A 21,760-nucleotide genomic window follows, 5' to 3' on the forward strand; every position below is an offset into this window, starting at 1 on the left:
ACACACACACACACACACACACTCACTGCCGCAGCCGAGCCTTGTGCCGGCCAGGCCTCCCCTCGCCGACGAACGTGTTTCCAAACAGCTGCCTCTGTAATGTCGGAAGATAAAGGGGATCAGTCGTTCCTGTTCTCAGCCTTTGTGGAAGGAGGAGCGCACGCCGTCAGTGCCAGCTTCAATTTGAAGCAATTTCACCTCCATCCAGCTGTGATGTGTTCCTTGCCATGTGATTTGTTTTGCAAACATCATTATCAAACCATGAAATTTTATTGACTCCGTGTTATCCCTGAAGCACCCAATACGTCATATGAGAAGCACAAACCAATTACAGCTCTAAGCAAGTGTGGCAGCTTACTCAGAAATATATATATTTATATATTGGAAAAGTTTTTCACTGTGACAATTATAGGGACAATTAAAAGTCCACTGCATGTGGTGCTGTACCTGGTGTGTTAACTTATGTTGATAAAAGACATGATGCATGAAGTGATTTAAATAGTCAGTTTTACTCAGCAAGCGCTTTGCAAAGATGTACAAAGTCATATAAAGAAATCAGACACTTGTCCCTCATTGAATTCTCCCTTTGCTGAACCAGCGCAACAATGTGCACTGCCATTCAGCTCACGTTGTCTCAGGGGACGTCTTTTATCAGGGTGGATGTCCATGGCCTCTGCATCGCTGACTGTGTTGTAGGTCAAGGGCGCCACTGCTTCCTTGGCCGCTAACAAGAGGAGAAGGACTCCTGAATCTGACCAGACTTTGGATTGCTTGGTTGGGCCATTTCCAGTGGCTCTTCAAAGCACTTTGAACTTGCTCCACTCAGAAGTCACAAGTACTGAGGCTGAGCCCTCAGGAAGGGCCATCAGCTATGCAGTGCTCTTCACTTCTCTTCCTCTGCCTTGAGTCTGTTGATGGAGGCTACCTCTCTGGCTACAGCTTGATGATTATGGGAGGCATACAGGTTTATTTGATCTCTGTGTGCCTTCCACAATCTGCAGGGTGCTCTTCAAGAAACATGCACCCCTTAGGTCTACATCGATGTGCTAGCTGTGGAATGCCTGATGCATTGAGAAGGCAATACACTGTAAAGTTTTACCATTGTGTACGTGAGGTCATTACTTTAAATACTAGCAGATGAAAAAGTAAGTATGGCAGCTGTAAGCCAGGAATGGTGACTTTTTATGAAATAAATTATTCTTTTCACCAAGTCACCAACATCAGATGATAAACTTGTCTTGAGCTGTCTCCCTGACAAAGAGCCTGCTCTCCGAGTCACTTTAATGCCAAGTAAAAACGGTTTATATGTTGTCATCCTTAGGCTACTCAGAAGAACACCAAATGCCAATCAACTCTGCTGACTTCAACCAATGGCAGTGCAGTTGCCACCGAAACTTGTGAGGCTCCTGTTGGTTTCAATGCCCAAATGTAACCCTATCCTTGAATATGGGGCAGACAGATGAGACAGACAAGCCATGGCATCTTTCCCCCCCTCATGCTAAATGTATGAGTGCAGCCTGTGTCCTGCTTTGCCAGCAGCACCATCAGACTCACCACATCCAGGGTCCAGCAGGCGCCCCGGACCAGACTGCTGGCCTTGATGTGCACCCGCAATCTCTGGTCTGCCAGCCCCGCGGTGGACAGGATGGAGGCATCCTGCATGGTGGAGCTGGTGAGGGGGCTCGGGTGGAGGGTGCCAGGCCCATTCTGAGCCAGCAGGGGCAGGGGGAGCGGAGAGCTCACCGGCCTCTCTCACACAGCTGCCCGCACAGCAGCCTGTCTGGCTCCGAGGGGCTGAGCGGCTGCTGCCCCACTGACACGCACCTTTTAAGATGGACGGCCAACAGGGCAGCAGAACCTGCACAGCTGGGCCTGGTGGAGCCCTGAGGCATGATCAACTTGCCTTACGGATAGTAGGCTACAAGACTTTTTTTCCCTGACAATTCAGGCTCTACTTTACACAAAGGTTAGAAAGTAGAGCATCTTAATATGTGTTTTGTGTCAAGAGGAAGTTTAAATGTATTGAAAAATCTAAAATAATAGCCTATTTATAATAAATAGTCTATTATACTTTACAGAACACCTTGCCAAAACCCCTCAGTGTTTACAGATGGTAACATCAAGTGTGTGCTTTTTGACAGCTGTTGTTGTCTAATATTGGTTTCTCGTGTATGCTAATATATAGCCTATAAGTCTGTAGGAAAAATAATTCGAAACACAAACGTTCATGCTTGTTGCATGGTTGCAAGGTAGCCGCCACTACACTAGGTGGCAAACATCCACTGGCGCTTTTTATCCCTTTTTTCATAGAGAAAATTCAGCTACCCACAATTCCGTTGAACGGTACTGGACGCCATAGTTGTTCGCGTTGGAAACTCAACGCATTGTGAGATTTACGTTTTCCCTGAAAGTTTTCCACTTCCCTGGTGTTATTTTTTGTTTGGAACTGTGAGGACTTGAAATATTAATCTGCCAAGATGCCGCGTATTATGATCAAGGGTGGTGTTTGGCGAAACACCGAGGTACGTAACTATGTTTATCAAGCTAACTAGTATGGCTAGCTAATATTAGCTAACTGCTAATGTTAGTTCGCTGTAATGTTTAGAGGCTGTGTAGCAAACTCTAACCATTTAGCTAACATTACTCTCTATTAATTACATAAAGGAAATGGGCTTATGATTGTGTATGTAGATACAATTGTGTTCGTTGCATGCTGATAACGTATGAACTGAAATAGTTTGGAAATTGCACCAACTTGCCCCCCTTGTCAAGACATGTCGTATCTAACGTTAACGTTAGCATGCATAATCTTTAAATAAGCAAAATAGCCAGTTTTCAGCTATAATTTAGGAGCTTTCAATGATTGATATAGGTATCATTTCCTATTTGTCTAGTCTTTGTTTACTATAGTACAACATGAACTCAGACCAGTTGTCATGCTCTTTTGAGACAGTTGGGTTGCTGCTAGCTTCTAGCTAATTAATGTTAGAAGGTAAACAGTGGTGCCATACATGTTGTTGAGGTTGCTTGCAAGCTACAATTTTTGTAAAACTTTGAAAGGTATGGTACTTGTAAAGTATTGTCTTATATCTTCTCCATTCTCTGTATCGATTCTAACGTTACTAGTCACTGATCCCCTCACTTCTTTGCCATTTTTCAGTTGATTACCATGTGATGACATGCAGGCATATTGAGTCTGTCATTAGTCCATGGAAACCAACTCAGAACTCAGTTGTGTACCATACATGGGACATGGTTGATAGATCATTAATTTTCTCTGTACATTTCACCTCTCTCCACTTGTAGGATGAGATTCTTAAAGCAGCTGTTATGAAATATGGCAAAAACCAGTGGTCTCGAATTGCATCTCTTCTGCACAGAAAATCGGCCAAACAGTGCAAGGCTAGATGGTAAGTTGTTCCATGCAAGTGTGTTACGATTTCACATGCCATTACAGTGCATGGTTGGCATTGTGTGTCCAGTGAGTGTTGCATTTCTTTTTTTAAAAGTATATTTTTGGGACTTTTTGCCTTTATTCAGATAGAACAGTAAAGAGTGACAGGAAGTAACTGAGCGAGAGAAATGGGGAGGTGGGATTGGGAAATGGCCGCAGGTTGGATTCGAACCTGGGTCCCCGAGGGCACTTGGACCCCTACATGGTATGGGTGCTGTAGCCTGTTGCAGGGTGTTGCATTTCAAGTGTCCTGAATTTGTCTTGTGGATAGGTATGAGTGGCTGGACCCCAGCATCAAAAAGACAGAATGGTCCAGAGAGGAAGAAGAGAAGCTGCTCCATCTGGCCAAGCTGATGCCCACCCAATGGAGAACCATCGCCCCCATCATCGGCCGCACGGCTGCCCAGTGTCTGGAGCACTACGAGTTCCTGCTGTGAGTCTCAAGCGTGCAGACAGAAGAACCACTTCATGCAGCACATTGCCATGTTTGGAGTAGCATATAGGCCTATGTCTGTCTTACATCTGTATATGCCAACCACAAAATTTTTAAGTACTGACTCATAATGGACGTTTGAGTGATTTTGGGTGTGTTTGTGTGTTTGCACTGCAGAGATAAAGCAGCTCAAAGAGACAATGAGGAGGATGCAGGAGATGACCCCCGCAAGCTTAAACCGGGAGAGATTGACCCAAATCCTGAGACCAAGCCCGCCAGGCCCGACCCTGTGGACATGGACGAAGGTGAGCTTCTCCGGCCATCAGGAAATGTGTCCTGATGTCCTCGCGCACATGCACCATAAAGCGTCTGCTAAACGAGTAAACGTAAATGTGTTCCCATGCTGTTTGCTGTAGTTTCATCACTCCTGTGTTTTTTCCAGATGAGCTGGAGATGCTGTCGGAGGCCAGGGCTCGTCTGGCCAACACTCAAGGCAAAAAGGCCAAGAGGAAAGCCCGAGAGAAGCAGCTGGAGGAGGCCAGGTAAAGGTTGCAGGTCATAGTTCAAGAGGTTCAGCTCAGTCACAATCAAAGCACTGTGTTTTCTAATGGGTATCATTGGCAAGTAACAGTTCACCAGAATGTTTTGTCCTGGTGTCTTAATTCTTTTGTGGATAAGTTTTATTTTATTTTTATTTTATTTGTTTTGATTGCACTCTGTACAGCACTTTGGTCAGTGTAAGCTGTGTATAAATATGCATTAGAAATAAATTTGACTTACTTACTAAAGAGTTGAACGAATCCGTATTGTTATTTCCTCACTAAAACCAAGTATACATCCATCACAATACCATTTTAAAAACTGCTATGCTGTTTTTGTTTTTTATTTTTTAAACTATGGTGCAAGTGTACTGAGCCCTGTTATTTTTCCTTGGTGACAATTGCTGAAGCTGTAAAATGATACTAATGTTCAGTCCAGTGTCTGGAAAGGCAGCTTCTCCTTTAGACATCCTGTTAATGCTGGTGCTCTGGTCCTGTCCATGTCAGACGGCTAGCTGCCCTTCAGAAGCGCAGGGAGTTGCGGGCGGCAGGCATCGACATCCAGAAGAAGAGGAAGAAGAAGAGAGGCGTGGACTACAACGCCGAGATTCCCTTCGAGAAGAAGCCGGCCCTGGGCTTCTACGACACGTCCATGGAGAACTACGACAACCTGGAGCCCGACTTCAAGAGGCTCCGTCAGCAGCACCTGGATGGGGAGCTGAGGAGGTGAGTGGACTTGATACACTGCTATCGACTGGCTACTGTCCATTGGGTTTAGTCTTTTCTAAAGTAGAATGAAAAGTTTCACTAGTGTAAAAGGCTCATTTGGGATGATGGTAGCACAGTGGTTAAGGAGCTGGGCTAGAATGAAGTAGCCAGAAAGTTGTGGGTACAATTCCCGGCTTTCACCGTTGTGCCCTTGAGCAAGGCACTTAACCTCGAGTTGCTCCAGGGACAATGGCCCTTGTAATGTAGTTGACGTAAGTGACTTTGGACAGAAGCATCTGCTAAATTAATACATGTCATGTAAATGTAATTTTTCCAAGCTTTTCCAAAAGCAGTGTTCCTTATTCCAAAGGTAGTTTGATATTTTTATTTTTTTATTGCCCCTTGATTTGTAAATTCTCCTGCACCACAGTGAGAGAGAAGACAGAGAGCGCAAAAGGGACAAGCAGAAGATCAAGAAGAAGAAGGAGTCTGACCTCCCGTCTGCCATCCTGCAGACCAGCGGCGTGTCCGAGTTCACCAAGAAAAGGAGCAAGCTGGTCCTGCCCGCCCCTCAGGTAGAGAAGAATCAACACACTATTCTCTGGGCCTGGTTTTCCCCCACAGACGGACAGTGTTCACCTCATTTGAGACTGAGGGCTCTGATTTGAATGGCACTCAATGTGCAGTGCAATGCAAACGGATGCTAACTAGTGCTAATTCTAATTATAATGAACTGGGCAAAGCATTTTACTAATTTAGTACCACGCTACACGCAAGCACCGGTGGGTCATCCGCACACAGACAAGGAAGTTGTCAGTGCATGAATTTGTTTAAAGAGACACTGTTTTCATGAAACTTCTAAAAATGCTACTTTGCGGCGTGTCAATAAATTAGCAAATATTAGTGCTGTGTACACCTGTTCTCATTGCGTGGTTTCCACAGCACGGTAGCTGTACATAGTGTGTGTTACGGATTCAAATTGGTGCCCAGAGTATATATGTTATTTGTTCTTTCTAGAAGAGATAACGTTTCCTTTAGTGGCACAGTAGGGACAGAGACTGAGGGAGGGATCGTGCAAAGTGGAGATTTGAAGTGTAGAATATGGTCTGGTTCTGAAGCTGGCCCGTGCTATTTTGCTCATGATGTGTTCTTGTTTTTTTAGATCTCTGATGGCGAGCTGGAGGAAGTGGTTAAACTGGGCCAGGCCAGTGAGATCGCCCGCCAGACGGCCGAGGAGTCCGGCATCACCAACTCGGCCTCCAGCGCCCTGCTGTCCGAGTACAACGTCACCAACAACACCATGGCGCTGCGCACTCCCAGAACCCCCGCTGCCCAGGACAAAATCCTCCAGGTGAGTCCGGCCTCCATAAGATCCCATGCGAGCGTGCGGCCTCCATAAGATCCCATGCGAGCGTGCGGCCTCCATAAGATCGGATGCGAGCGTGCGGCCTCCATAAGATCCGATGCGAGCGTGCAGCCTCCATAAGATCCCATGCCAGCAAGGAGGCGTTTCATTTACATTTGTTCATTTGGCAGACGCTTTTATCCAAAGCGACTTACCGCAATAAAATAGAATAACATTTGAGCTACAGTGCAGAGGAGACCTTAGCTAGGAATTACCACTGCATCTGTCAATACTAGCACTAGAGGATAGGAGTGCTTATATTAAGTACTAGTCAAAGTGTGGTAGGAGGAGAAAGTGGTAGAAGGAGGGAAGAGAGGGAGGAGGGAGGAGAGGGAGGTGGAGATGAGGGAAGAGCACATCAGGTGTGTCAGGTTGTCGGGAGGTGGAGATGAGGGAAGAGCGCATCAGGTGTGTCAGGTTGTCAGGAGGTCAGGTCAGGTTACTTTATTGGTACCCATAGGTAAACTAGGTTTACAGTCTAGGAGGCTGGACATCCTTAACACTTTGTAGACCACCACATGACATACACCACAAGTGCTAGGAGAGGAGGCATCACTTGGTCCGGCAGCCTGTGCGTGAACAGATTGTTCCTCTGTGTGTTTTCAGGAGGCTCAGAATCTGATGGCGCTGACGAACGTGGACACTCCTCTGAAAGGAGGCCTGAACACGCCCCTCCACGAGAGCGACTTCTCCGGCGTCACCCCTCAGAGACAGGTGGTGCAGACCCCCAACACTGTCCTCAGCACCCCCTTCAGGTATGCCTATGCAATGTATGGATGACCAGATAGATGTTTTGTCCCAATTTTAAAACAAAAAACTGTTACAGTATTTATAATTGTCATGTGGTGGAATTGGAGGCAAATTCTTTTTTTGAACACGACACCAGCTTGTGTCTGGTATGCCTTCCAGGCATGTTAAAAATACTGCTGCTTTTTCTGACATTTGTTTCTCAGCAGACCCATTAAAAAAATAACCAATAAAAATGAGGTCTTTACAGTATTTCATTACCATGCTGGAAATTAGAGGCGTGTTAGTTTTGGGAACACAACACCTGCTTGTTTCAAGTGTCCCTTCCGGGGACATTCCACAGACCACTGCTTCTGTGCATGTTTTCTGACCACCTGTCATTGGCTGACCTCCCGCAGGACCCCGAGTCACGGCGCAGAGGGGATGACCCCCCACAGCGGCATGACCCCCAAACCCACTGTGGCTGTAACCCCCGGACGCACCCCGCTGCGGGACAAACTCAACATCAACACAGAGGACGGTTCGGTCGACTACACTGACCCGGCCTACAACAAACATCTGGTACGCTGAGCACGACTACGCAGCAGACGAGCTTGTACGCTAGTCGCCACTGTTAGCTTTTTAGTCGCATTCTGTCATCCATGCACAGCTCAAAATTGATGTTGCATTCCATTTGCCTCATAGGTGGGAACTGGGGATTGCGTTACACCCAAGTTGACTGTGTTGCAGTTGTAATAAGTTGGAAAAACAAGATGCTCAACCATTTGTTAGCAATTGTTTGTTGTTAGTGATTGTTATCAGACATAGCAATACCAGTTCATAACAATGCATTACATGGTATTTTATGCATATAAACGTTGTTGTAACATAGCAAGAGATAGAATTTAGACACTATTGTTTCTACGACTGATTTAATGAGATACAGATAGGGCAGAATTGTTATTAAAAAAAAAACAGTGCATTTCTACGCATTTCATTTACTGTTGATGGGTGTAGCTATCTTGAAATTCCCCGGGGTGCGAATACGAATGCAGAGGGTTGAAACTTCCTACTCGTACCTGTTACTTTTACTGTATTCACCACCACGACCACCATCATTTTGAGTCGCATTTATGACATTACTTTACTATTACACATCTGTCCATTTTCCACTTCTCATGCTTGACTGTCTGCTGTGTCTACAGCACTTGCATATGTTTACTTCAGATATGGACATTACACATGGTTACTTTACAGAAGAGGCCATTATTAAAACCTTGGGTTAATAGTCCCCTTTGCTAACTGCGCTTGTTAAAGGTGGAGGGTCCTTCAGCACTAACTGTCCTCTTGTGCACTGTCTGTGTCAGCAACGAGAGACCCGGGAGCAGCTGAAGATGGGCCTGATGTCGCTGCCACTCCCAAAGAACGACTTCGAGATCGTACTGCCCGAGAACGCGGAGCGGGAGCTGGAGGAGGAGCGCGAGATGGACGAGAGTTTTGTGGAGGACGCCTCCGAGATTGAATTACGCAAAAAGGTCAGTGGTTAGTCCATAATGGCCTAGCAGGGTTTAAGGGTTTAACAAAGGCTTCAGTCAGGTCAGGTATACTTTGTGCTTTTTACACCATAGCAATGAAGATAATGGACTTCTCTTGAAGTCCATTATTGGAGTGTACATCTGTTATGCATCCCGGTCAGCTGCTTATTTACTGTCTTTTGCCATTAAAGGCAGCCTGATGAAAAGTTATTGCTAAAGTATTACTATTACTGGCAGTGTAACATTATTATGTTGAAAGAGAAACTGAAATGATTTCTTCCCATCAAGGACATATCAGCACTAATCCACATGTAGTATTTTTGATATGACATGCAGATCTCTTTACACTTAATAGTTCAGTTATTGCATATTGCTGTGAGTACTGGTCAGTAGGTTGTCATGTTTACTGTTCGGTAAGTTGTCATATGTACTGGTCAGTAGGTTGTCGTGTGTGTGATCTCATTCTCGCAACTTCGTTCTCTGTCGGCAGGCGGTGCGCGACGCGGAGCGGGAAAAGGAGCTGAAGCAGAGACACATGGCCGTGCAGAGAGAGCTGCCCCGTCCTTCAGAGGTCAGCTACCACCACCGCAATGTTAAACAATTATAATTCGCCTATGGTGATCACGTACAGTAGACTGTAGCAATATGAACATGGTTCATGGGGATTCCATTGCCCTTGTAACACATCAGCATCGTTTATTTATAGAGAATCCACACATGGCTCAAGTTTTTTTTTTTTTAAATAGTAGAACACAATGCATGTTAGCATAGTTGTTAAGGAGCTGGGCTAGCATGCAGCAGTCAGAAAAATTGTGGATTAATTTCCTGCATGTCACCATTGTGCCCTTGAGCAAGGCACTTAACCTTGAGTTGCACTGGGAAAACGGTCCCTTGTGATAATTGACATATGTAAGTTGCTATGGATAAAAATGTCAGCCGATTGAATAAGTATAAAAAATTAATAAGTATTGAAGAGGGGAGAGGTCTTGTAAAGGGCAGACACTCACTGCTGAGTGTTTTGTCTTGTCAGGTAAACGAGACCATCCTGAGGCCGCAGAACGTGGATCCTCCTCTTACAGAGCTTCAGCTGGCTGAGGAGCTCATCAAGAAGGAGATGATCACCATGGTCCACTTCGACAGCCTGCACCACCCCTACGTCGAGGCCCTCAGCAAGAAGGCCAAGGGTGTGGGCTCCAGCTCCAACAACGCAGAGCACATCGCCTTCCTGGAGAAGAACCCCTACAACAAGATAGGAGAGGAGGACCTCAAAAAGGTCAGTGTTCCGGTTCTGGACTCTTCAGAATCAGATTGCCCTTTATTGTCATGGTACATGCATAAGCAATGACATTGAGATTGTCACTAAATTTTGCAGACATGAAGACAGATATTAACCCCATTACGCAGATAGGAATTCCAGCTTCATTTGGAACGATTTGTACTTTAAGACTTTAAGATTCTTTATCTAATGTTTTACATGCAGCACTTTGGATATTAAGGGCTTAAATTGAAGAAAACAAATGGGCCAAGACATTCATTCACCTCCAGACCTTTATTTCCTTCATTAAGTCTACATTTTAGAACATCATATACAGAGAAAAATGTCAAAAAAGTAAAAAACGCCTATTATTTTTGTAGTTGTCAGTGTGTCCATGGATGGTGTGTTACAACAGCAGGTCATACACTATATTTCCTGTATCTACATGTTCTTAGGAAGCAAACTCCAAAATTTAAAGCAGATGCATAAAATTACATAGGTTCTACACAGCAATTTCTAATAGGTGCATATAGGCGTTTCCAAGTGTCCATAACTTCTCCAAGCTCTCCAAAATCCAAAAACAAGATTTTCCCAATATAGCAGGTTGTGTGTGTGGTATTTTTGTGTTTTGACCTTGTAAATATACATTTTACTTAATTTCAGGCTAATATTTACACTTCTTTCAAGTTAACCAATAAGGAGGATCATTACCTCTCCAAATGCCACCTAATGTATTGAAACTGTCTTTTAGGGGAAATGTAGAAGTGTTAGAAAACAGTCCATACCAGAGTCCCATTAGCCAGAACAGTTGCAAATATTTGTAATAATTGTAAAGGAGGAGGCTCCACGTCTTCCCAGTCTGCATCATGCCACATGTCCACTGGGGGGTCACTCTCCACTGGGGCTTGAGCTGGGCGCTTGCCATGCCTGGCACCACGCTTTGCTGCAGGAGGGCATGGAGTTGAGGCTGGAACTGGTCGCTTGCCACGCTTTGCTGCAGGAGGGCATGGCGTTGAGGTTGGGGCTGGAACTGGTCGCTTGCCATGCCTTGCTGCTGGAGGGCATGGAGTTGAGGCTGGGTCTGGGCGCTTGCCATGCATGGCACTACACCTTGCTGCAGGAGGGCATGGAGTTGAGGCTGGGGCTGGAGCTGGGCCTCTGGCACAATGCTGAGGTGCACTGGTGCTGGCTGAGGGACCAGTGGCAGAGGTACTAGGAGTGGAGTAAATGTTCCCATGAGTAGTGAATTATATTTTGTACAAGCTAATAAATTGATCATTCACAAAAAAAATAATAGATTACTATACCAACATAGCAAGTGCATGTTTGATGAAGTCATAGACATATTTATGACGAAGTATAGCCTACGAATGCAACAGGCTGATTTGACAGGCTGCCAAAGTATCTCGCTCTTTCTCTCTCTCACTCTCTCTCTCCTACATGACATGCACTGCAAAGGCTAACATACTAAGAATTTTTTTAAAAATTTAAACTACATTACAGTGTAGAACATGAAAATATTTATGACGAACTACGAAATGCAACAGTCTGATTTTCTTCGTGAGACTTATAGCATGAATTCACTCGTACGTGACATGCACCATAAAGTTCAGCTATGCAAAGGCACACATCCTAAGGATACATATATAATATAATATATAAATGTGCATTACTTCAACTACATTACGTGGATAGACACACGATCACTTACATTTCAAGGATGACATCCATGCCCTCCGCTAACTCGGAGTCCACGCTGCTCCTAGCCTGAACCACGGTCCCAAATCTCCTCGAAGTCGAAGTCCGACTCCACATCAAAAAGCTCGGCGTGAATCTCCTTCAAGGTCTTACTTCGTGGTCTTGCCATGATGCAAAAATCAATATGCTCCGAGAAATAGTCAGAAGAAGAGAAATAGCGTTCGTCAAAGCCTCAAACCTCACTACGCCATCTGCGTAATCCACATGCGCTAATTGCGCATATGGACTGCACGTGGGTCATTGTCATGACGCACTATCCTTGGAAAGGCATGGTTAGACCAATCAGGGTAAATGGCACATCTATGTTTTTGTAAGAAGGCATACTATTCGTTAAGAAAGACGTCAATCACTTCTGGGAAGCCTGACGCGAACTAGGAAGTAATATTAGAGACCACGTTCGAATGTAAACAAGACACGCGTTCTCACCATAGGTGAAAGAGACCGTCATTTATCAAAACTAGTTAGTTGACAGCAAATAACAACTCTGGAATTATAAAGAGGACATCTTTAGCTTTTGATTCATGTATACCATTGTATGTAAACTTGAATTTGGTGGTTGGGAAGAGTTAGAGAAGATCTTGTTGCATTTATATAGGGTAAATGTTACTGTTCTTCACTGTAACGTGAGCAAGCAAATAAACAACCTTTTTGGACATATCAATGCAGCTGAAACAAATTATTCAGATATTTTGAAGGTAAATAATTTTATTTTGAGTTTATTTGAACTTAACTTACATCTTGAACATGTTTAAAGAGCTCCGTTTTAAAGGGAGGCTACTTCCTGTGTAAACATTAGCAACATGCTAGGCTAGGTGAATATAGTTCGTTCTAGTTAACTATTGCATTAGGGCTACCCAAAATACATATGCACATAGTTGGAATGTTAGTAACAATGACTAGTTGGTTGTTTTGGATTAATATTGATGACTGCAGGAATAAATTACAAGCTAATTTGAATATTCATAATGGGCCCGCCGGCGGGCCCACTAGGGGGCGCTTTTGCCTAATGGGGTTTTAACACAGGATAAATGAGAATTGTGATCATTTAAATAGAATACCGTAATTTCCCATCTATCTTATACATTGTTTTGGCAAAATTTCTTCAGCTATGAGGTTGATACACAGGGGCAGTTAATATGGTATTAATATGGTTTTGTTTCTTTTAACTTGCATAAAACACTGTCCTGCGGGCGGCTAGGGTTGGGTACCTATCACATTTGAACCAATATCGGTACCGGTGCCGATGCCGAGGTTCAGTGTCAGTATTCAACGGTACATTCTTTGGTATCTTACCCTTACTGAATCCGTAACACCTTGTTTGTAACAACGACAACATTTAATAAAAAAATAAAAAAAACTCTATATACATACATACATACATATATATATATATGTGTGTGTGTATATAATACAAAGCCCTCTCCATTACTAAAATATGAACAGTGGATAGTAAACGTTTTTTAAACAGACTCAATCAAACAAATAGTCTATTAGCAGGGCTCAAGTTTTGAGGACTGGCAAGAGTGTAATTCCCATCGAGTCCCCCATTAGTGCCGTTGACTGATGCTGGCTGCAGGTGTTCTTTCTGCAGCTGTGGATACATGAACTAGGGCTATCGAACACGGTAGGCCTACTCCTCTCTCTAACATATATTATACGACGACCCTCTCTGATCTGCTGACCGCTTCTAGCATGGCGCAGCGGAGCAAAAGCATGCGGTTTCTTTGCCTATAGCAACTGTTGTCATGACATCTAACATTACAGCGAAGTTGTATTTGGCAAATAGCCTTATTAACGTTAATGCTGTTAAGACATCATTTCCATCTATCGTAGCCACGATACATTTAAATAGCATTAAAACGCTGTTTTCCTGTCACATATGCTTTGAAGTCTTGTTTTACCGTTATGAATGGATTCAGCTCACTCGCGATTTAGAATGATGGGTGCATTTCATAGCACTCCGTCAACTGTGATATTATTTTTAAGTTCTTACCAGGGATACTATTCTGATTCATAATTTATGCCCGCTCCTGGCGCAACACATGTAGGTTTAAATGGTGCATATTAAGTTAGCCATAATAACTTTCGCTTTTGAGACAGACATAACGTTACACTCAGACATGAGCTTGGCTGGTGCACTCGCTCCTGATGCACATGAAATTACCGAAATTTGACACCGTTTGATTTCACGTGAACCAGTACTCGGTAATAATTCAGTCGGTACCGGTAAAGGTACAGTGTTCGGTACCCAACCCTACCTGCAGCTTATACACAATGCGGTTAATACACAGGAAATTACTGTAAGTAATGTGCATGAAATGAAGTGCAGGTGCGTAGCAACGTGGATGGACGGATGAGCGACACTTCTCCACCCACTCCTGCTACACAGCTATTTTGCACTTGAAAGAGTATCAGGAATTGAGCACTTGGAGTTTACTACCAGGATCATTTTGATTTCAGCACTGGACAGTATTATGATAAATGCACTTAATATTAGTGGGCATATTTTTTTGCAATCCATTTGCAAAAGAAAAATGGTTATTTTGCTAAAAATAGTGTGTCAGTGTGTATCAGCGTTTGGTTTTCATCACGCTCAGCTTGTCCTCTCTGGCGAGGCTCCTGCAAGCCAATGCAGCGCTTTGGGAACTTGAGCTCGGAGTGGAGACGAGATGGCAGAGTTCGCTTGGCCCTCGTCACGTCCAAGTGCTCCTGAGGACATTCTGCGGGCTTGAGGTTTGGGAGGCCGAGGCAAAGCCACCGTGTGTGTGTGTGTGTGTGTGTGTGTGTGTGTGTGTGTGTGTGCGCTCTGCGGAGGGCCGCCGTCCCCTCTGGCACGGAGCGGTCTGCAGTCAGACTCCGACAAGCAGCAGAGCCGTGCCAGATCTATTTGGAGTCTGAGCGAGCGAGCCAGCCGAGTTCGGATGGTCCCCTATATTCACACAGATGTTGGACTTCCAAGGATTTTTAGCAAAGATTTTATTTATTTATTTATTTTTTTGAGTTACTAAAGTCTGGGTTGTGTGTTTTTGGTTATGTATGTGCTCAGGGTTACTATGAGTCATTGAAATCCTTAAACGTTTACAAGGGATGCTACATTGTCTGCCATTACAGAAGCACAGCACAATTGAGAAATGTTGAAGTCGCCTTAATAGTTCTCAGTATAAACATGATCTGTGTTGGAACAGGGATCTTGATCTTGACACAGTCCCAAACTATGGTGTGCTGGATCCCTGAATTTGAGAGAACTGGCTGTAGAAAGTATTTGAAAGTGTCTTTGACATATAAGAAGGTGTGGGTGCCCTGACCGTCTAAATTCAAGTATGAAGTAGTGAAGATGCTGTTTGTTTTTTAAATGACCTTTCCTGCAGGCCTCAGAGCTCCTGACGCAGGAGATGGAGGTGGTGAAGTCGGGCATGGGCCACGGTGACCTGTCCATAGACGCCTACAACCAGGTGTGGGAGGAGTGCTACAGCCAGGTGCTTTACCTGCCCGGCCAGAGCCGCTACACCAGGGCCAACCTGGCCAGCAAGAAGGACCGTATCGAATCCCTGGAGAAGAGGTTGGAGGTAGGCCGATCTTCCTTAGCGTGTCAATTGTCATTCTGATTTTCTCCCAGTAGGTGGTAGTGTTGCACAACTCTGTGCTTTGATCTACGAGGGTGAGTTCTGGAGCAAAATTTGCCCTTGAATATTGGCGGACCTTGTTTTTATTCTTTTTGTAAAAGCATCAGCTCACAATTATTTTTTTCTACTCTCTAAAATGTCCAATTGGAAGCTTAATTGCTCTTTAATTACAAGCTATCATTCCGTCTGAAATGTGGCTCCAATATTTTTTTTTTTCCCCTCACATATGCACAGACATTTTCCCAGAAGGAAAATGGCCTCAAATTATATTTTCTGTAATTATGTCATTCATCACTTAATCCTGGATTCCAATTTGCCCGTTCTCACATTTGTGTCTGAAGTTTCATGAGTCGAACGTCAGCGACTTTTTTTTATTATTATTATTATTTAAAGTCATTCCAGCCAATCGCCCTCTCGTCTTTTTATAAATAAATGAATGGATTGAAATGGTGACAGTTTAATCAGCTTAATCATGCGAGGGTCATGGACTAATTAAGAGTCTCTGTGGAGTAATCATGCATCTATGAGCTGTTTTAACGCCACTCCAAACAGCCCGTGGCCGTAAAGACACAGGGATGTGTGCTCTGGTTTCAGAGAGATAGAGTGAGGAGGAGGAGGAGGAGGAGGGTGCGAGAGAGAGAGGAAGAGAGACGCATATGTGCAAAGTTTCAGTTAATCAGGGGGAGAGCCGTCTCCACAAAGGGTGCGTTTGTTTCATATTTTTTGGCTCAGAACACTGGGCGGAAACTTGGAGCCCATTCACACAGCAGCGCTGTCGGAGGCAATGGGGGCTGGGGGCGTTGTGTGTGTGTGTGTGTGTTAGGTGCGCGTGTGTGTGTGTCTGTGTGTGTGTGTGGGGGGGGGGGGGGGGGTGCTCGTGTGTGTGTGTGGAGAGAGGGGGGAGGTTGGGTGGGATGAGGGGGTGGCTGCAGTCACTTCATTCAATGAAGCAACAGGATTTTTAGTTCTGGCAGCTGCATACCACATTTATCAACTAGCAGCGGGAGGCTCTGATGCCGCACACCAACACCAACCCCTGGGGGGAGAGTGCACATGGGCGCGAGTCTGTGTGTGTGTGTGTGTGTGTGTGTGTGTGTCTCTCTCTCTGTGTGTGGGAGGGGTCTTGAAGCCCAGCGGCAGGGGTCTTGAATCGTGGCCTCCATCCTCGCCGACGGCCCCCCTCGGCGCAGCGCCGCGGCAACCGCAGAGAGTCAACAAGGCCGGCGGGTTCATGCGCCGAGGCCGCACACAGCCCGCCTGCCGGGGAGGGGGGTCGAGGAGCAGGATGGGGCTGGGGCTGAGGCGGTGTGGAGCTACACTAATGCTGCTGCTGCTGCCGCCGCTGGAGTTTACGGTCAGCACTTAGTCTGCCCACTCCCTCCCCACGTGCTCTCTTTCATGTTCTCTCCTCTGTTGTTTGGTCATTAGCTTTCTCTGTTTGGCTGCCTTTAGTATTTCTCTTTTTTTCTCATCTCGGCTCAGTTTGTCCCTCTCACCCCCCACTCCTCTCCTATGGCACTGCCACAAACGCACGAGATTGCCCAATCTGTGTTATTCTTTTGCCTTCTTTAATTGTATAAATGACCGTACGCTGGCCACCTAGAAGGGCAGGGATCGGAGTGTGTAAGGAGATCTGTGTTGGAAAGTGGTCTGGTAATGGAGGAACTCGGAGGAGATGCAGTGTGTTGTTGCCATGGAACGTGTTGACGTTGGACGAGTCATGTCGTTTTTTCCTCCAGTAGTATTGTTTTAAGTGCTGGCTGTTCTTGTGCAAGTCACAGGTAATTGTAAAACTAACCCTTCTGTGAATGGTTTGTGTTGAGTTGGTATTCATGGTACTCGGTGTATATATATTTTATTTTTTTTATGTTTTCAAACACTGGAAAATGGAAATAATTATAATAATAATGGAAATCATATAATATATGAAGTGTCAGTGTTAGACAACAGAAACGTGTGCATGAGTTTGCAGTTATGACTGCAGCTGAAAAAGAGGCCTGGTGTGTTGGTGTGACCTGTCAGCGCCAGTCGACAGGATTCGGAATTCCCCACATGATGTATGTTTGATCACAGGGCGGCCAATCCCTGCTGGGAAAAGAGTAAAGTAAAGGTCGTCATTGGTCAGGTACATCGTAATCAGTCTCAAAAGCGGTCATTCCCTGGAAGCGCTTCGAAACAACAAACATTTGTGTAATGATGACTGATCATGATTGTGCTGGTTATGGAGGTTGTGTTTGGGAAACAGACTGTAGAGTGGTTCCCTGAGAATTGTGACTTGCTGTAACTTTGCTGTTGGCGCTCCTCTTGCAGATCAACCGCGGTCACATGACCACGGAAGCCAAGCGAGCGGCCAAGATGGAGAAGAAGATGAAGATCCTGCTGGGCGGCTACCAGTCGCGCGCCATGGGCCTGGTCAAGCAGCTGGGTGACCTGTGGGACCAGGTGGAGCAGGCGCACATGGAGCTTCGCACCTTTGGGGAACTCAAGAAGCAGGAGGACCTGGCCATCCCACGCCGCCAAGAGGTGAGAGGTCACCTGAGGTCATTAGAGGGACCTGAGCATGTGAAGCGCATGACTCTGATGTACATACAACATGGGCAATCAACGTTAAACGGTACAAGACGTCATTAAAGTGAACTGACCATGGTTATGATGGGTTCATATGTATATGAACTCAGTGTGCAACTGCTGGCCTTCAAAAGGGAAATTTAGCAACAGTGTCTATTTATCTATTTGATTCCAAGAGGGCGATGTTAGCCTTGTGCCTTCAAGTGAAGTAAATGTTATTATAATGAACTTTCAGAAGTTCTGTGAAGGTTGAATTTTCAGAAGTTGCTCTGTGATGTAGCTGGAGAGATTGTCGGTACAATTTTGATCTGTTGCGTCAAAAGGCCATCTTAACGGGCTAAATCCGCTTGGCCGTAATGTGCCAGTCAGTGCATCAGCGCACTATTCCCTTGTCTCCTCCTGTGTTGTGACCTGCTGTGGGGGTTGTGTCCGATTTCAGGCGCTGAGGGAGGACGTTCAGAGGCAGCAGGAGCGCGAGAAGGAGCTCCAGCAGAGGTTTGGAGACCTGCTCCTGGAGAAGGAGACGCTGGTCGGCGAGAAGTTTTAAAACCAACCAAACCAAACCCAACCGAACTGAACTGAATCTGACCATCACTCACAGAGCTGTGTCACTCAGGACCAGCTTGCTCTCTCTTTCTCTCTCTCTTTCTTTCTTTCTTTCTTTCTTTCTCTCTCTCTTTCTCTCTCTCTTTCTCGCTCTCTTTCTCTCTCTCTCTCTCTCTGTCTCTCTGCCCATAAGCATGTGTCCCATTACCCTGGATTGCTACGCTCTGTACTGGTGGTCAAGCAGAAAACTAGCTTCAAGCACGTTTGTGTGTGTGTGTGTGTGTGTGTGTGTGTACGCATTGCTGTTTGTCAGCTTTGACGTTGTGTGTGGGTGCTGGACATTACAGTACGACTCAGTGGTTCCTGTGCCTCAGCTCTGGCTGTAATGTGCAGAGGGATGCTTCAGACCGGTAACTTTTTGTGGGCAGTTAATGTGAAGTACATCACAACATTCTCGTTTTTAAAATCTCAAACAAAACAAAAACAATATTTGTGGATATTGCTTTCTTTACTTGATCTGAAACCGTGTACATAACATTATGTTAGATGTTGGTTATTTTTACATTTGTCGAAAACTAGGCCCTCATTTTCTGTTGAATGTTGGATCTGACCTGCACTTGGTTTGTATCAAGTAAGATGAATGGTCCTCAAAGGCAAGGTGGGAGGGTGTCTTGGCAAGGTAATAAAATTTGCTGTCGATTCTAAAACAATGTCTCCTGTTTTTGATACATCCCACGCGGTCAGTAATGGTGGTCAGGTGTATTCAGGCTGAGGTATTTTTAATATTAAAACCTACATCCTAATGAGTTATTTTTCATATTCTATCCACCTCTTAGCATGTATAGAGTTACAGGTTAAGCTTCTCGTTGCTTATTTTCTAGCCAGTTCAACTCAATGGAGCGATTGAACACACCTCCGTGACAAATTGCCGTTTTGTCCTGCACCTTAACTCAAACGTTAGTGCTGGCCGGGTCTAACTGCTATGTTATTGCTACCTTTTGAGGAAACCTGCCGCTGCAAACGCTCAGGGGACCTCGGGCGAGTAACTTTATCTCGGTGTTCGTGTCGAGCTCTAATTACAGTACTCCATAAACACTGCTGCCAGGGCCCCCTTGGGAGAGGCGAGAGGGGGGGCCCGTGCGAAATTTACAGTGTAAACAGCAGGTAGAGGATTGGGTAGATCAAGCAAGGGGAGAGAACATACTACACCCAGCTGCTCCGCTCCGCAGTGTGTGGGTCAGGACAGCGAGCGTCTCTTTCTCCCAGAATGCCATTAGTTATGACCTGTTGAGCTCCTCAAATAGCTGTAAAATCAATCGAGAAATATTCGAATGTGGGGAGTGAGCGAGGAGTTCCTTGGATGCTACAAGAAATAAACACAGGAGACTTAGAAACTGTGTAAAATCTGAAATGAAATGAAGAAAAAAAATGAAATGAAAAATTAAATAAATAATGGTATGTTTTTGAGGAACAACATAGTTTATTCGCGGCGGATGCATGGTAATGGCTCTGGTGAGTGAAAAGCGCACTCCGATGGAAATGAGGGCAGTAATGAAGGGAGCCGAAACCTAAAGAGATCAAGCCCTTTCCAATCCACCACTTGAACACAATTTGGAAACGAATCAAGCAACCGCTGCTATTACATCTAATAAGAAAAGCACTGCATTTGCAGTTTTAGGCTGTTGAGATTGGGCACGTCGTCATTTTCGTAGGCCATGTTTTACCAAAGCGCTTGGCCCTCTCTGATGGGGTTTGGCAACCTGGCAAAAACATTGTGGCTTTGATACGTCATTAAGGAAATTGTCAATTTATGTAAAATGTAGTCACTCTATCTGTGCCTTACATCACTGGAAAACCAATCATGCTGTGGGCTTCGTCGGATGTCAACTAAGCGGGTAAGGTCTGTGAACTTGCTCGGCAGTGGTAGCCAGGCTTAATTAATTGTTCTTATAGGATGTTTGATCAGAGACCTTTTGAGGTCTTTTTTTCCCCTCTCATACAGTAACCGACTCCAAGGTAACAGAAGGCATCACTTTGTCTGCTTGATGTGGAGATTATTCAACCGACCCATTAGTGCGTTATTAAACGAGGCTCGCTCGGCATTACCTCACCGGACCATTTACATGTGTACATAATTATAGTGTAGGCCATTACATGCAGGTCCTCGTTTGGTGTACTTATTCACTTCGCCCCCTCGATAGGAATAGTTGAGGTTGGCGCGCCGTGTGTGGGCACTGGGCAATCCAGCGTGCAGTCACATCAGAAGAGTCTCGTTCAGGATCCACTGGTCAATCCATTGTGCAGTCACATCAGAGGGGGCTTGTTCAAGATCCACTGGGCAATCCATTGTGCACTCGCATCAGAAGAGTCTCGTTCAGGATCCACTGGTCAATCCAATGTGCAGTCACATCAGAGGGGGCTCGTTCAGGATCCACTGGGCAATCCAGCATGCAGTCACATCAGAGGGGGCTCGTTCAGGATCCACTGGTCAATCCATTGTGCAGTCACATCAGAGGGGGCTTGTTCAAGATCCACTGGGCAATCCATTGTGCACTCGCATCAGAAGAGTCTCGTTCAGGATCCACTGGTCAATCCAATGTGCCGTCACATCAGAGGGGGCTCGTTCAGGATCCACTGGGCAATCCAGCATGCAGTCACATCAGAGGGGGCTCGTTCAGGATCCACTGGGCAATCCATTGTGCAGTCACATTAGAGGGGGCTCGTTCACGATCTGTCGCTCATTAATGATCTCAACAGCATTTTGTGTCCAAGAAAAATCTCCAATTTTTGGCACTTCTAGCAATTGCATTTCATAGTGCAAATCAAACACGCAGCAAGAATGGTGCTACTTATCTGAAGTCATGGTGTTGGGCTCCCCAATATAAACTTTGTAAAAAAGTCTAGTCGTTTTATATTTACATAAATACAACTGAAGAGAGTTGGGATCCATTATTCAAATTCAAGCACTTGCAGACATCCACTTAAAGTGTTTTCCCAATAAGGCCAGGACCTTTGACCTCTCCATTCCGCTCAACTACAACAACTCAAGTGGCCAGCTTCCAACATGTAGTTCTGCCTGTAGCAGAGCCTGCATGTAACATGTATCAAATCTCCCTGTACAAAGTAAGAGAGAAGGAAGGAAGGACTGGCAGAAAAATGCGTGGGTTGGAACTGAGGTATTTAGCCGGATGAAAGGTTTGTACATTCCCA

At 45.2% G+C, this 21,760-nt stretch overlaps 1 protein-coding gene across 1 annotated transcript; it reads left to right on the forward strand.

Moving 5' to 3' along the window:
• The first annotated feature begins 2,347 nt into the window (after positions 1-2,347).
• On the forward strand, positions 2,348-19,273 carry cdc5l (CDC5 cell division cycle 5-like (S. pombe)). The gene is made up of 16 exons (XM_076299326.1): positions 2,348-2,522; positions 3,307-3,410; positions 3,726-3,887; positions 4,065-4,192; positions 4,330-4,429; positions 4,934-5,152; positions 5,565-5,709; positions 6,297-6,485; positions 7,146-7,294; positions 7,685-7,847; positions 8,633-8,800; positions 9,291-9,371; positions 9,831-10,073; positions 15,182-15,379; positions 17,747-17,959; positions 18,444-19,273. Exons 1-16 carry the CDS (start codon positions 2,478-2,480, stop codon positions 18,549-18,551), a joined length of 2,415 nt encoding a protein of 804 aa, XP_076155441.1. The 5' UTR covers positions 2,348-2,477; the 3' UTR covers positions 18,552-19,273.
• The last annotated feature ends 2,487 nt before the right edge of the window (positions 19,274-21,760 follow it).

Source organism: Alosa pseudoharengus, unplaced genomic scaffold (assembly GCF_046254945.1).
Source record: "Alosa pseudoharengus isolate Yale_2024_CS ecotype anadromous, Long Island Sound unplaced genomic scaffold, YU_APseudo_1.1 YU_APseudo_1.1_scf_22, whole genome shotgun sequence".
NCBI classification, from domain to species: domain Eukaryota; kingdom Metazoa; phylum Chordata; class Actinopteri; order Clupeiformes; family Clupeidae; genus Alosa; species Alosa pseudoharengus.

Excerpts from the sequence above, each read along its gene's own strand:
- cdc5l (XM_076299326.1), top strand. The coding sequence starts at position 2,478 with ATGCCGCGTATTATGATCAAGGGTGGTGTTTGGCGAAACACCGAG. Across the intron at positions 4,430-4,933 it reads AAGCAGCTGGAGGAGGCCAG|ACGGCTAGCTGCCCTTCAGA; the intron begins GTAAAGGTTGCA and ends TGTCCATGTCAG. Across the intron at positions 8,801-9,290 it reads AGATTGAATTACGCAAAAAG|GCGGTGCGCGACGCGGAGCG; the intron begins GTCAGTGGTTAG and ends CTCTGTCGGCAG.